The following is a 15,957-nucleotide window of genomic DNA, read 5'->3' as shown; positions in this document are numbered from 1 at the left end:
TCATCTAATAGAATAAAGCACATTGGATACAAAAGCACCCAACATAATGGCAAAATCCCTTTCTTTTCGTAATCTTCCATTCTAATTTGGTCTCTGGTATACTGTTCGTGGTGAGTTTCTGGAAATATTGTACCACGTAAATTAGGTTGTGGTTGGTACAGCAGAAAAAGTATGTGGACGACAAGAGTCAAATAAGAAAACCTAAAGAAACTGCCTGGTGGAATGATGATATTAAAAAGGCTATCAATGACAGAAACCGTGCAAGAAGATCCTTATATCAAGCAAGAATGTGGGGAGATCAACATGAAATAGAAGAAAAACTGTCACTTTACAGAAAGAAAAAGTTACAGGGCAAACAGTTGGTTGTAGCTAAAAAGCAGAAATGCAAGGAAGATCCGGCTACCAAAATAACGCAGGATGGAAGTAAAAAACTGTTATACAGTATTGTTAAGAATAGAAGAACTCAAAATGAATCTATCCAATCTGTAGAACTTCCTAATGGTGAGGTGACTAGGGATAAGACCAAAATATTACAGGAGTTCCAAAGGCACTTTGAAACTTTGCTGAACTGTTATGAAAATGTCACTCCATTAGACGACGAACCTTATGATTTTGGCAGCACAAATATCACTAGTCTGACATGGTTGGAAGTAGAGACAGCAATATCTAAGCTGAAAAACAACACATCAACTGGATCAGATGAATTAAGTGTTGAGATGATCAAAGCACTAGGAGAGGTAGGACAACAGTGGATGTACAGGGTACTAAATAGAATCTGGAAAGAGAATGTAATACCCAATGACTGGAAGCAAGGAGTCATCATCCCATTGTTGAAAAAAGGTGATAGAAAGAAATGTAGCAACTACAGAGGTATAACTCTGCTGTCACATGGCCTCAAAATCTATGAATCCATCCTTGAAAGCAGGATTAGAAAATATGTTGAACCTACACTTGAGGAGGAACAACATGGATTTAGACCTCATAGATCAACTATAGACCTCATTTTTTCCACCAGAATACTCTATGAGAAGTATTGGGAGAAAGGTAAAACATTTATAACTGTTTTTTCGGACATCAAGAAAGCATATGACCATGTACCACGCAGGCATATATGGGAATGTTTGAGACATAAGAAAGTGCCCGATGACATCATAGCACGAGTACAACGATAATATGATGAAACCAAGTGTTGTGTCCAGGTCCAGGATGGAAGGTCAGGTTGGTTTGAAACGTAGAGTGGAGTCCAGCAACGAAGTTGTCTTTCACCACTTCTCTTTGTAATCATAATGGATGAAGTTTTAAAAGCGGTTAAGAGAAAGGATCCAACAACTAATGCCCTGTTTTTTGCTGATGATGTAATGGTATGGGGTGAGACAGAAGTGGAAGTACAAACTAGACTAGATCTCTGGCATGAAGCTTTTGCAACCTTAGGTCTCAAAATCAGCAAAACGAAGACAGTTGGCTTGGTGATGAATAGAAACTCTCCAACTGTTCATCTAAGAATTGGAGATGAGGAGATGGATATTGTAGACAACTTCCAGTATTTAGGTAGTGTTCTGACATCAGACAATACCATACGAGAGATTAGTAACAGAATACAGGAAGCTTCCAACACGCTGTTCGTCAAATACTTTGGGATGAAACATTTCCGTTAGCTTCCAAAATCAGCTTGTACAAAATATATCTAGTACCTATATTGACGTATGGCCTGGAAGCAGCAACACTTACTGGACCAACAAAGAGTCATTTTCAGGCAACAGAAATGAAGTTCCTCTGTTCTTGTATACAAAAAACAAAAATGGATAAAATAAAGAATATGGATATCCGACAACAACTTGGATTGGAAAGAAGCTTGTTGGAGACTCTAGAAGTGAAGAGATTGCAATGGTATGGTCACATGAAAAGAATGAACCCTCACAGGACTCCTCAAACATACTTTGACCACAATGTTCCTGGGAAGAGACCAAGAAGGAGACCTCATGATGTTTGGGAAAACAGATTATGTAGGACCTTGAAATTAGAGATGTGAACTGGTGTCGCATATATGAGCAGCATCTGTGGAGGGATAGAACAAACTGGAGGAGGCTCGTACACAACCGCATCCGGCTTGCTGGAGCGAAGGAATGACGATGATGATGATTATGACTCTCTGCTTTATGATTTCCGAGATTCTCTAAACAATACCATCCGAATGCGATGCTAAGATGGTCCTGTATGCAAGTTCACCACCTATCGCTTTTCCAGTACAGTACTTGCTCTAATTATCGCAGTGATGGGGCGTTAATGTCAAGATCGATAAGTATGCCATAGCTGTCCTTTCATGAGATACAGTTTATTAAAAACAATTGATCAAGAATTTAGTGTTCACGGGACTGAAATTTCTGGATGGTTGATCCAAGAAATCGTTTCTTCGAGGAAAGGATAATGCAAGATTTTTACAACGTGATTTAATTACGATGCTTGCAGGACCGCATAATTTGAACGCATATTCTGGGAAAAGGAAGTTTCCGGGAACATATAATCGACGTTCCACTGTAGCAACCAATCCTGCATAAGTGTTTTTCAGGAAGATGATATGGTATGAGGCATTATCAGTCATGACTACAGAGTTGGATGGCAAATTAGGATTTAATTTCTCTGTCAGATATTTTTCATAGCCTTTATTCTCATGATAACCCCTACTGTTTGGTTGGATTTGAAAACCAACAAGGCATTTGGAGCAAAACCTGCATCTGAACCGGCATGTACCTGTATTAACCTTTGCTCTTCGAGATAGGTGATTTCAGTCACTGAAGAGAACCATCACTCCAAGTGCTTGGCTTAGTGTGTGAACAATGCAAATATCGTATTTACCCGAATAATGCCCGCACCCTCATTTTAGGAAGGCTTATTTTGAGAAAATGAAACAAACTAAAATTTCTTCCATCGAAAGAGTAACGTAGGCATAAACAAACATTTCATATCATTCTGCGAGGTCCACGTGGTCTTTACCCAAATATGAACGTGTAAATTTACGGATATAACTGCTTTGCCTGAGATGATAAAAATTCATTATCACTGCACTGAAATATATTCTCCATGAAAATGAGCAAGTAGGCCTACTTACGTGACAGGTATTTCATTAATCTGAACTTGCAATAGGGTCAATTCCCTGTAGATAGGAAGATTAGTTGTCTCTTGCATCACTAGAATCCTCTCCTAAATTACTTACAAATTCGTCACACACCACTTCTAAAACACTTCACACACGGTCTCTTTTTACTTGGTGGTGGATAATTTTTTTCGTGCAATGTGAACACTTGAAACAGATACACTGGCGCATTCCGATGTTTGTCAAAAACACTTCTCACACATCTCTTTTTACCGTCTTACTAATAAACGGTGTGTAACTTTTATACAAGGTTTATACACCGTTTATGTGAAATTTGTTGCTTTAAACTGATTCACAACTAAGTTTTTTTTATTTTCCACCCTGTCAATACATTACTTGCTTAAGGCAACTTATTGGTTAAAAGTGGTACATGTTTCATATATTATTAACATCTTCAGGCACACAACACTGTTTAGATGAAAAATTCATATATTGACAAAGTATCAATGCTTGAGACACACTTCCTACACTTCTATACTGGCTCCCCTGTGCAAGTGCTTTATTCGTTAGATGACTGTACTTGTACGGAAAGTACCCAATGCTCTTAAAACGTTGTGGCTTATCGAACTTTCCTATGACGAGGGGAGAAATTCTCTCGCTTTCGTCTGCATTACAACACGGATAGTGACTATACTTGTACGATTTCCCGCCATGGCACTCGTCTCATAATTCAAAATGCCAACTCTTGTCGCGTCATGAAGTATTCTTAGACCCATTAATGCATGCAATCACCTTGATTCTCAGTTTAAACCTTTCTAATGCAATGGAAAACACTATTTCCAAAATGTATCCAACAAGGTGTATTTACATCATTCAGTAATGCACTTGGATAAAACACTGACAAACATAATCTCACACAACGAAAGAAAAAAAAAACATTCAAAGATGAGGACAAATTATGCTGACTCTCCTGTGCAAATACTTTATATGCTGGATTACTGTACCGTTTGCATTTTTAGATGCCTTGTATTTGCACGGAAAGTGCGTGACACCCTTAAAATATCGTGGCTTATCGAACTTTCATATGACCAGGGGAGGAAATCTCGATTCTGTGTGCTTCGCAATATAGTACAGTGACCCCTACCCTTGTACAATTTCCCGGCTGGCACTTCTCTCCTTTTAAACCGTAAGTCCATTTGGGCTCGGCATTTAAAAATAATAAAAAAGTGGTTTCGTCGGCACTGACAATATTAAGTAATAATAATAATAACTTAAATGTTTCCACCTTTTCAATACAATATATTCACAAATTTACAAAATTATACGGTACTAGTTTCGACCCATCTAGGGGTCATCATCAGCCGTATTGGAGCAAAGATCATTTGTGGCGAAATCCTAAGACAATATTATTTTAAAGAATAACAAGTGAAATGAGATGATATGGTAATAGTTAATAATACAAGGAATATACATAATAAGAGGTTTTTAACAAAGAATAAAGTATAAATGGGGTGTTGTAAAAATTATAATCATGGAAATCAGTAAGTTCTTGTATTGAAATGAAATATGGCTTAGGAAGAGGGCTTAAGGTGGGGCTGAAGGGTGCGGGAGAAAGTGTAATTGTCTTGGAAAAGTACCTTTGATTAAATTTAGGATTGAGTTTAGGTTGGCTGCATTATTGTTTCTGAGGAAAGTGATAAATAGATCGAAGAGTATGTTGGGTTTCTCTGAGATTTCATTGAGATTGTGACTGGCATTAAAGTATTGGTCTAGGTGTATGTAGTAATTTTCCATTATGTTCAGTAAAGGGCCCTTGTTTGCTAATATGAGGATGTCCATGTCTTGTTCAATATTGGTGAAATTATGGTTATAATCTTGCATGTGTTGGCCGATGGCTGAAAACTTGTTGTATTTTATTGCGTTAGTGTGCTCGTGGTATCTGATAATGAAGTTTCTCCCGGTTTGCCCGATGTAGGTTTTTTTACAGGTGGTACATTTGATCCTATAAACTCCTGATTTTAAAAAACTGCTGGTCTTGTTGATGTATGAAGTATTGTATAAAACATTCATGTTCTTATTGTTGGTTTTGAAGGCTATTTTAACGCCTTTTTTCTTAAAGATGTTGGTTAACTTGTAGATATCATTGTTGAACGTGAAGGTGGAAAATGTTAGAGGTTTGGTTATTTCTTTTTTGAGGGTAGTTTTTGGGCGATGTTTGTGTTTATTGATTATCCTTTCTATAAAATGATTGCTGAAGCCGTTGAATTTTGCGATTCCGCGGATTGTGTTGAGTTCGTTTTTTAGATCTTTATTGGACATAGGTATGCTGAAGGCTCGGTGAACTAGGCTGTTGTATGTGGCTCGTTTGTGGGACTGGGGGTGCACTGAATCTTGACGAATGGTGGAGGCTGTTTGAGTGGGTTTTCTGAAAATTTTATAACTGAAAGAATCTGAGTTTCTAGTGATGGTTAAATCTAGAAAGTTGATTTTTTGATTTGATTCGGATTCTAGTGTGAATTTGATATGAGGATCAAAAACATGAAATTCATAACCATCACTGACAATATTGTTCGGTGCGTATGAATTAATTATATGAGTCGTGCTTTTTCGTCAACTATCGGCGTCGCCAGTGTTCGCGGATTATGTTTCTCCGCACACTGTCTGTTACGTGATATTGTGGCGTTCCTTTAAACGCTGAATACAAAAGAATTACGATTTCACTCAAACTTAGCACATGTGAAGCACACTGTAGACACACCTAAGTGATATAGATAAGAAAAGGTTCCACCTTATCAATACCAATTTTATTTATATAAGATTAACTTACAGGACCGGTTTTGACTTTTTGAACAGTCATCATCAGCTGTACATTAGTACCTACATAAGTCAAATATTGGTTGAATTGCCTTTCCAAATGGAGAAGTTGTGGGCGAAGCACTATGTCCAAGCATTCAAATTGGGCATGTTTAAGAGTAAAAATTGGTTATATGGTACAATCTAGATAGTTAAAAGCGAGTTTGTTTTTAGGCCTAAAATTCGTGTAAATTAGCTAATTTTTAAAAGTACAGGTATGTTCATCATCATCATCATCATCATCATTTCCCTTTATCCAGCTGTAGCCGGGTAGGGGCAAATAGGGTTCCTCTCCACTTTCTTCGGTCTTTCCACCACTCCTCCTCCAACACTGTGTCCCAGTCCAGGTTTCTTTCTATAATGCTGCGTGGGATGGTATCCTTCCATCTCAATCGTGGTCGTCCACGGCCTCTCCTTCCTTGAATTTGCATTTCCATCACCTTTTTTGGCATTCTTTCATCGCTCATTCGCTTTATGTGCCCAAACCATCTTAGTCGGCTCTTCTCTATTCTATCATTCATTTTTTCCACTCCAATTTCTTCCCGGATTTTCTCATTCCTTATTTTGTCTCTTCTACTCTTCTGTATCATACTCCTCAAGAATTTCATTTCGGCCGCCTGTATTCGACTCTCATCCTTCTTTGTCATTGTCCAAGTTTCTGCTCCGTAAGTTGTTATGGGTACGTAATACATCTTGTACATAGTATCCTTTGCTTCCATTGGCACATCTTTGTCCCATAACATATTTCTTACACTATGATAGAAACAACTTCCAGCTTGAATCCTTTTACTAATCTCAGCATCCAGTCGAGCATTCTCCATTATTTCACTCCCCAGGTATTTAAACGTTTCCACTACTTCCAGGGACTTGTCTGCAAGTCAAATCTGACCTTTCCCTTCTTTCTCCCCTCTAGTCATAACAAGAGTTTTACTCTTTTCTACACTTATTTTCAATCCACATTCTTCGATCTTCCCATTCACCACATTCAACTGTTCTTGAACCTTCCTGTCGTCTTCTCCCCAAATCACAATATCATCTGCAAATAACATCATGTTCATTTCTCTTCCTCCATATGCTGCTTTTGCTGTTCTCATGATGTCATCCATTACTATTGTAAACAGGATTGGTGATAGAACACTTCCCTGTCTCAGCCCACTAGTTATTTTGAACCAACTTGTCCTGCCAACTTGTGTTTGCACGCAACTACAACATTCCTTATACAATGCCATGATCATTTTTATTAATCCCTGTCCAATTCCTTTTTGCACCAGACTGTCCCAAACTTTCATCCTAGGGACACTGTCATATGCCTTTTCAATATCAATGAATGTCATCACCATATCATTCCCGTTCTCCCAGTGCTTTTCCATTAGTTGTCTCATAATGAAAATGGGCTCTATTGTTGACCTTCCACTTCTGAAACCAAACTGATTTTCCTGTATCTGCTTCTCAACCCTCAACCTTATTCTACTTTCCAGTATCCTTTCCATTATCTTAGCAACATGGGATATTAGAGTAATTCCCCTGTAGTTCTTCAAAACTTTCTTATCACCTTTCTTGAAAATTGGGATGATTATTCCTTTTTGCCAATCCTCAGGGACCTCCTTATTCTCCCAGACATTCCTGAGAACCCAATATGTCCACTGCAGGCCTACAGCTCCAGCTGCCTTTATCATCTCCACTGAAATTTCATCTATTCCAGCAGTTTTTCCGTTTTTCATCTTTCTTACTGCCATTTCAATTTCATTCATTGTAATTTCTTTATCCATTTCTTCGTCAACTAATTGCCTTTCCTGGTCGTCCATTGAATGACTGTCATCCGTTCTTATGTTCAGCAGCTTCTGAAAATACTCTCTCCATCTCTTTCTTATTTCTTCTGGCTTTGTTAAAATTATGCCACCTTCATCCTTCACAAATCTGGTGTTTACTTGATGTCTCTTTTTGTTTCTTAAGATACCATACAGTAATTTCTTGCTGCCCTGCGTATCATCTCTCAATGTCTGTGTGAATAAGGCCCAGCTTTTCCTCTTTTTTTTCTTCCTCCACTACTTTCTTGGCCAAATTCTTTGCCTCCACATATATTCTTCTACTTTCTTCAGTCTTAGATGTTTTCCATGCTTTCCATGCCATTTTCTTTTCCTTCACTTTAATCTTTACCCTATCATTCCACCAGTGTGTTTCTTTGTCTTTCACATTTCCTGATGTTCTACCACACACCTTTTCTGCACATCCAACCAGTGCTTCCTTAAACCTTTTCCATTCCTCTTCAACATTCCCCACCTCTGTCCTGGGTACCAAGGGTATTATTTCCCTTTGAAATTCTTCTTGTATGCTTTTCTCCTTCAACTTCCATACTTTAATTCTTTTCTCTCTTCTTAATTGGGGTTTTTCAATCTTTCCAACTTTCAATTTTCCTATCACAACTCTATGATCTCCACCAAAGGCTTCTTCAGGCATGGCTGTTACATCTACAAGGTTCTTCCGGTGTCCCTTCTCTATGATTATATAATCAATCATGGTCTTTGTCCGTCTGTCTCCCCAACCATACCTTGTAATCTTCTGACTGTTCTTCTTCCTAAACCAGGTGTTTCCAACAATCATTTGATTCCTCATGCAAAAATCCACCAACAACTCACCTTCTGGATTTACATTTCCATATCCAAAGGGCCCTACAACATCTTCCTTTCCTTGTCTTTCCATTCCAACTTGTGCATTTAGATCTCCCATCAATAGCACTTCCTTATCTTCTATCTGTCTCTCCACTTCCTCTAAGAAGTCCTCTAGATGTTCATCTATGCAACCAGTTTGTGGGGCATACAACTGAAATAGATCTTTCACGCCATTTTCAAACTGGAGTCTCATCATCATCATCCTATCGCTGAGGTACTTTGTATATTCCAGATATTCTTGGATTTCTCTTCTAAGTATGATGGCCACTCCATTTTTTGCTTCAGGTCCTCCGCTGTAATACAGCCTGTATCCTTCTCTCAGAGGGATCTCCCCTGTACCCCTCTTCTTGGTCTCGCACAGTCCAAGTATGGCTATATCTTTTTCTATCATGAAGTCAACCAGTTCTTCTGTCTTTCCCGTCAGTGTCAGTACATTAACTGTTGCAATTTTGATGTAGTTTGGTGCTGGTTGCCCATTTTTCACAGTTCCCCCAGCACCTGAAGAGCTGCGCGTTGCTTTTAGCAGGGGACGCCCTAACCTTTTCCGAGGCACCATATTTGCTTTGTCCATATAGGCTATTGTTACGATGGGCTCGCCACACCCAAAGGCATTTTATACCTACTGCCAGGTTCAAAATTAGGCCGCCCCTAACATGGAGACAGACGCCTTTCGTAGCTGCTCCTCTGGAGTACAGACGCTACGGGTATGCCCCTTCCGCCATCCCCGCCGTACCGAAGTCCACCTTCTCCGCCGTAGATGCCGTTGAGGTCTTCACTCGTAACCCTGAGCTGGGACCCATACCAGATGTTACACATCGGGTCAGTGTGCTCTGGGACTCACATAGGCAGTGGCGCCACTCCCTGGGTAGGGCTGCCTCCGAAGAGGGTCCCTACCTGCTACCTGCAAAATAAGAACTATCGCATGCATATAAATAGAGCTGTTAATTTTGGTTCATAAACCCTTTGTAGAGCTGTTAATTTTGGTTCATAAACCCTTTGATTTATTACTTTGATATGAATCACACAAAACTTGGGTTAGGTTTGGAGAGTACTTTAATAACCAGCATTAACTTATGCCCTGTTTATTACTTTCAGATTCTAAGATGTAATCGATGCATTTAATTAAAGCATCATAGATTTAACTTTAAAGTTTTACCATTGGAATAGCATTCATGGAAAAGTGATTGAAAGTTCAAATAAATTCACCTTACATTAAACACTCTAAAATGCATAACACATGTTAAAATCACATATTAAAATATACAGTGTGTGTTAAAATACTTTATAATGGCTCAGATCACTTCATTGGAATGTATTTATACGTCTTGCGTATGTCTCTATTCTTGTTTGAGTCCATTGTAGATGAAGAATGTCAGTGCTTGCGTTCATGGGCAGTGCTCTCGTGGGGTTTCTACTGTATATTAAGATATAGCCACTTGTATATTTGATAGGTTTATCATATTGTTAATAGCAATTCCAGTATATGAACAGATGTAGATATGTGTAGCTGTGATTGATACATGGACTTGAAGTATTGAATGTAGTCTCCGTTGTGCGTGAATATTTCAGATGCAGGTTGGTGGCTCTTTTCTCGTCTATAATATTTTTCTGGTGTGTGTTGTTGCTGTCGTGGTTGGGATGCGTTGAGTTTGGCTGCCTGGCGTGTACAGTACACCGCATCATGAAAGAACTCATCTTCCGGAACGTGCAGGGGTAGCTTTCCGCACTTTGACACACTTAGGTGTCTTGATTAATTAGTTTCATTTTCCGTATTGATAGTTAACATGTAATATAGATAAGAAAAGGTTCCACCTTATCAATACCAATTTTATTTATATAAGATTAACTTACAGGACCGGTTTCGACTTTCGCAGTACATGGAGTCGACGAGCAAAGCTGTCCATTACTTTCACCAGCATTTCAGGTGGAATTGCCTGGACCTCCCCACGAATGCGTCGCCTCAATCTCTTAAGTTGGGGATACGTGATGTAAACACTTGGCCCTTGAGGTACTCTCACATAAAGGAATCGCAAGCACTCAAATCGCGTGATCGGCTGGCCATGGTATGTCCCTGAAACTGAGATAACTCTTCCCGCGAACACTGTACATAACGCCGCGAGCGGTATGCTGGAAATAGGGTGATGTCAAATTAATGCCCTGTCTCTGTAATTGAGGAATCAGGAAGGTCGTCAGTAGGCCTCTGTAACGTTCCAAATTCATTGGGACTGTGTTTCTGTGTTGATCCTCAAAAAAGTAGGGTCCAGTTATCCTGGAAGCTGAAACACTGCACCAAACTGTGACCTTTGCACTATGGAGTGGGTTTTCGTGGGGTTCTTGTGGATTCACATTACTCCAGTATCACACGTTTTGCTTGTTGACTTAGCCTGTCAGTTCAAAGTGCGCCTCATCCGATATTAGGTTGAGAAGAACATCCCTATTCTCGTCCAATAAGTCGATATAAAGTCGGTACAGATGCGTTTCCGGGAGGCATAGAATGCAGCGTGCACTGCTGTCTGACATGTGTAAAACTGAAGTGTGTTTGTTTACTGAACACCTAGGAAGCCTGTCGATAGCATTCCACACTCTCTCAATATTTTCTGGCGCCTGCGCTGTCCTTGATTTTCCTGGTTGCTTCTTATTCGTGGCACGAAACTGCTCACCCCACCTCAGAATTGTGTGCCGTCCATTGTTGAATTGCTGTCAAAACCTCCGCTGCGTACCTACCACATTGTCGCCACTTTTGAAATACACTTCAGTCACAAAAGCCTGATGCATCGCGGTCCAGCGCTCCGTGGTAACTAAAATGGCATCCTTTCTGCTACACGCTGTCCTGTTCGGTTTTCTCCCTCCTGCAGAGCCGTACATGCTACCAACTGTTGAAAGTGGTAGATTGTTTCTGCCGGACCCTGTATTGACGTCCAAAACGGGGGAGGAGCTTACGGTCAGCTGTTTCCAATATGGCGGCGAGATAGTGACGGGAAGTAAACACGACAGTGATCCGGTGTGCGTCTGTAGGATTTATTAAGTGTTCAAAATGTCTTTGGTGTCGTATGCGCAACTGATGAAAGTTGTCGGAAATTTCACGCGTCGATTAGTGGAAGGGGAAGAAATATTCAAACGTAATTACTTGATATGTGTAGGTAAAAAGTTTGAAACAGAGGATGAAACTGGTGTTGTAGCGTTGTGTTTGCAATCATCCCACATCGATTCAAAACCGCACAAATTTAATGTTGTCTTGAACAAGAGGGTGAAACTGTGAAGTATAACTGTTTATGTAAAGCGGGTTTGTCAGAGAAATGTTACCGTTGACACGCTAATTCACCTTAACAGTTAAGCTACTGTAATTTTTCACTATTAGAGGTTTTGGAGTAATTTCTTGTTGATTTGGTCCATGCCAAAGCCATAGCCAGGTGATGGGGGAGTTACCTGTTTTGTAAACTGTAAACTTGGGGAAAAAGATAATAATAATTCTACTAAGTAAATGTTGTAAAGCAAATAAATCCTCGGCTTTATACAGGCTTGTGTTGGAACAACCCACATAAACTTAATGTTCTTCCATTTTTACCATCAGCACAAAATTTAGAACTTAGAACCGACAACAGTAAGTATAAAAATTATAACTACCTACAGAATATGCAGAGCAAAGTTTGAAAATTATAATTTAAGAGTACTATAACCTCTACAGTCACAGCTGTTTGGGTTTGAAGAATACTTGGTTTGTCCAATTCTACCAAATAATTAGGTTATGGCTTCTAATTTAAGATGACTGGGCGAGTTGGCCGTGCGGTTAGGAGCGTGCAGCTGTGAGCTCGCATCCGGGAGATAGTGGGTTCGAACCCCACTGTCGGCAGCCCTGAAGATGGTTTTCCGTGGTTTCCCATTTTCACACCAGGCAAATGCTGGGGCTGTACCTTAATTAAGGCCACGGCCACTTCCTTCCCATTCCTAGACCTTTCCTGTCCCATCGTCGCCATAAGACCTATCTGTGTCGGTGTGACGTAAAACAAATAGCAAAAAAAAGCTCATTTATGATGGCAAATTACTACATATTTTCTTTCATTGATAGACGTATTTTATGGGCAATTTAAATGCAGTGCTTAATTACTACCAGTTAAAGATATTACTTACACGTAGATAGTTAATTTACTGCCAGCTGTTACACATATGAAGAAGTTTACAAAGAGCGGATTACATTCTATGTGCGGCACAGAAGTATTAGGCTACAAGTTTATCAGTATTTTTGATGTAGCTAAATCTTTGTGAATACAAATTAGAGGCAATAACTATCAATGAGTACAATAAACAGTACCGGTACCTACGCTGTGGAAAGAAGTCGTCTTCACGAGAATGCAGACTGCACACTGTCATGTATCGCGTGACGCGTTTTCCAATTGACAGCGCGGAAAGCCATCTTTCTCTCTGAACTTTTTGTACAGGAAAGTAGTGAACAGATTTCGCATCCGTTTTATACAATTTACAACCGTATACAGAGCAGTACCTCCTCAAATTTGACAATGTTCTTTCTGTTTCCACCACGACGTCAATGCTTCGCCATGTAAATAAACCTCACCAGTCACTATGTTGCAGCTTCAACATTCTACCGCGTGGCTGCGCCATCCAACTTTTCTGACGTTAATATCATCTGATGCGTTCAACAGACTGAAAAGTTTTTAAGTTATATCTGAGTTGACACTGGAAAGTATGGGTCGTTTGTAACAGATGAGAGAGAACCAAGCCAATATGAAGGTGGCTGTGGTCAAAGATGGAGATTGTCTTTACCCTTCGGTATTTTCCTGCTAACCTCTTTCTCCTTTCCATTAATCCCTCATCGTGCATTGTGCTTTTTCATGTCCTTGTTTGTACCTTTCTCTGATTTCATACAAGAAAGTGTTCTGATTTAGCATTCAGGCTGTGAAATACAGCAACACGTTATTAATATTTTGGTTTGTCCCACAGGCTTGTATGGTGGAAAACGAGGACGATAGCGACCCATCTCAAGAAACGGTGACGTTCCTGTACAAATTTGCGGCCGGTGCGTGTCCCAAATCATACGGATTCAATGCCGCACGCTTGGGTGGAATTCCTGCCCATATAATAACTGAAGGCCATCGTAAAGCTGCGGAACTGGAGAGAGAAAGTCATGCTCGGAAACTTTTCCGCAGTCTGTGTGGTAAACAAATTGACGGTGTTTCTCAGCTCTGCAGATTGTTGAAAGAAATAGTGTGATTCTGTTCAAGTGTTTGATGTTCCTTTAAGTTTTGTACAATCGTTCGAATAGTGAAGAGAAAGAGACTGTGTGATTGAATGAGTGAATGAAAAAGTATTGTATTACATTATAAGACTGTGCATGAAATACATTTCATGATTAAAGGCCTGTATTGACAGTGCTTATGTATACTTTGAAATTTTGAGAGAAATTCCACCTTTTCAATAATATAAATCATGTATTTGCTTGTTAAATTAGAATATTGTGGGTCATGTTTCGTCCCTTCCTCTGGGACAGCTTCACCCACTTATTAAATAAGCACCATTCCAAAAGCACAACTGTACAAGTGTGTCACAATAATAATAGAATATCTTTTCATTAAAAGTCTTTGGAGACGAGGTCTTGATGAATGTTAAAACAGTCAAATGAGCATATGTAGCGCAGTAGTTGACAAAAAACTGGGTCCTTAAAAATATAGGTATGCGTGTTGAGAATATGGTAGAATGTTATGAACAGTAAGTCACATTTTTTGTGGCTGTTTTTCATAAAATTACCGTATTTCTCCAAATCCAAGACAACGGCCACTTTTTCTTTCAAAAACTTCAATCAGGCTTTAAAAGTGCTTTGTGAAATCATATGGATGTCTTTCTTGTACAGTACGCATTTTTAGACTATCTTTATTTTCATGCCGACGCCAAACATTGGCTTTAGTTATGATGTATTTTCTTGCGGTTAGACAATCGTTCCTTATTTCCGAGGCTTTCATAACCATTAAATTAAAATTGGCATCATAATATGGAAGAGAACCCGATGAAAATTTCCCAGCAATACTTGTTCCACGTCTCTACAATACGATGATCCATCAGGTTTTACTAAGCGTCAGTTATAACCGGCTGCCGCTAGACTCATGCCTCACTTGCCGGCTTTGGCCAACTTCAGCGGCTAGCAATGTATAATGAAGGCACGGATGTTGAAAGGGAACGATTTTATTGTGCCGTGGTATGGCCAGTCCTCCCTTGCATTTTTCACGCACATACCTCACAATTTAATCTTCAACTTCCTTAAAGTGTCCTTGTTGCGGGCCACTGAATGGATTTATTGTACATTACGTATTTTAAAAGTTATATTTGTCTTGACGCTAACACGGAACATTGGCTTTAGTTATACCGTATTTTCTTGAGCTGCAAATTCATTCTTCATTTCCGCGTGTTTAATAAATAACCAATAACTTAAAAATTGGCATAATAATATCGACGAGAATCCATTCAGAATTTACCGGCATTACATGTTCCACGTGTCTACAATACAATGATCTATTACGAAAAACTGTTAATTTTATTAAATGTCCAGTACAGTATAAGCATTACGACCGCCACCGAGTAGCCATGGCCTTTTAAAGAATTCAAAGGCTTGCATGTTTTGATGCCATTCTGCGCATTTGAGAAATGTTTTTGTAGAGGCTAATACAGAGACATTTTTGTATCTATTCAGGGGATTGCCACTCGCCGGTCATCCGCACTGCGAGTCTGTCTTCCGCCAAGGAGATTGTCATTCTCCACTATTTCCTGATAACCCGTAACGTTACGCAGAGGCAGTGTACAACCAGTTGCCACGGCTAGTGATGTAGCCCACATTGAAAGTAGAGCTCTATGCGCATGGGGGATGAAGGGAAGCAGTGTGGGTACCACGGTAGCTGCCAGTGGTGTTCATTACTGTTAGGTCGTGAAAAAAGCCATGACTTTGACGTGAGATTCTGAGGGGGGGGAAAAAAAAAAAAGGAACGTCGTCTTGGATTCAGAGAAATACGGTGTCTCATAATTAAAAAGACTAATTTTGATGTTGTAGGATAGTTACATAATTGAACATTTTCAAAAGATACAGCGGAATACTCCCATTAAATTTTTACAAGCCAGTTCATGATTGATAGTATTGAAAAAAGGGAATTTCTCTCAAATTTTTTAAAAATATACTTATTATAAGACACTGTAATGATCAAAAGCAGTGTTTGTTAAGCTGTTTGTGATTTAATATTACCAATCAAAGAGCAACAAATACCAAATGAAATACAAATTTTTGACTTGTAAGTATCTGTCATGTTACCTGTTGTGACCATAATAGGGAATAATTCAGAAGGAATA

The 15,957-nt window shown here is 39.3% G+C and overlaps 1 protein-coding gene across 1 annotated transcript in view; it reads left to right on the top strand.

The window, feature by feature from the left end:
* Msh6 (DNA mismatch repair protein Msh6) overlaps positions 1-14,680 on the top strand; it is a 196,423-nt gene extending 181,743 nt beyond the window's left edge. Inside the window, exon 24 of the mRNA XM_067143707.2 lies at positions 13,570-14,680. Coding sequence (XP_066999808.2) covers positions 13,570-13,839 — 270 coding nt within the window. The 3' untranslated portion in view covers positions 13,840-14,680. The remainder of the gene's footprint in view (positions 1-13,569) is intronic.
* Positions 14,681-15,957: the final 1,277 nt, after the last annotated feature.

Source organism: Anabrus simplex, chromosome 3 (genome assembly GCF_040414725.1).
Source record: "Anabrus simplex isolate iqAnaSimp1 chromosome 3, ASM4041472v1, whole genome shotgun sequence".
Lineage (NCBI taxonomy): Eukaryota > Metazoa > Arthropoda > Insecta > Orthoptera > Tettigoniidae > Anabrus > Anabrus simplex.
The sequence above is the reverse complement of the archived record's forward strand: the minus strand, read 5'-3'. Positions and strand labels throughout refer to the sequence as shown.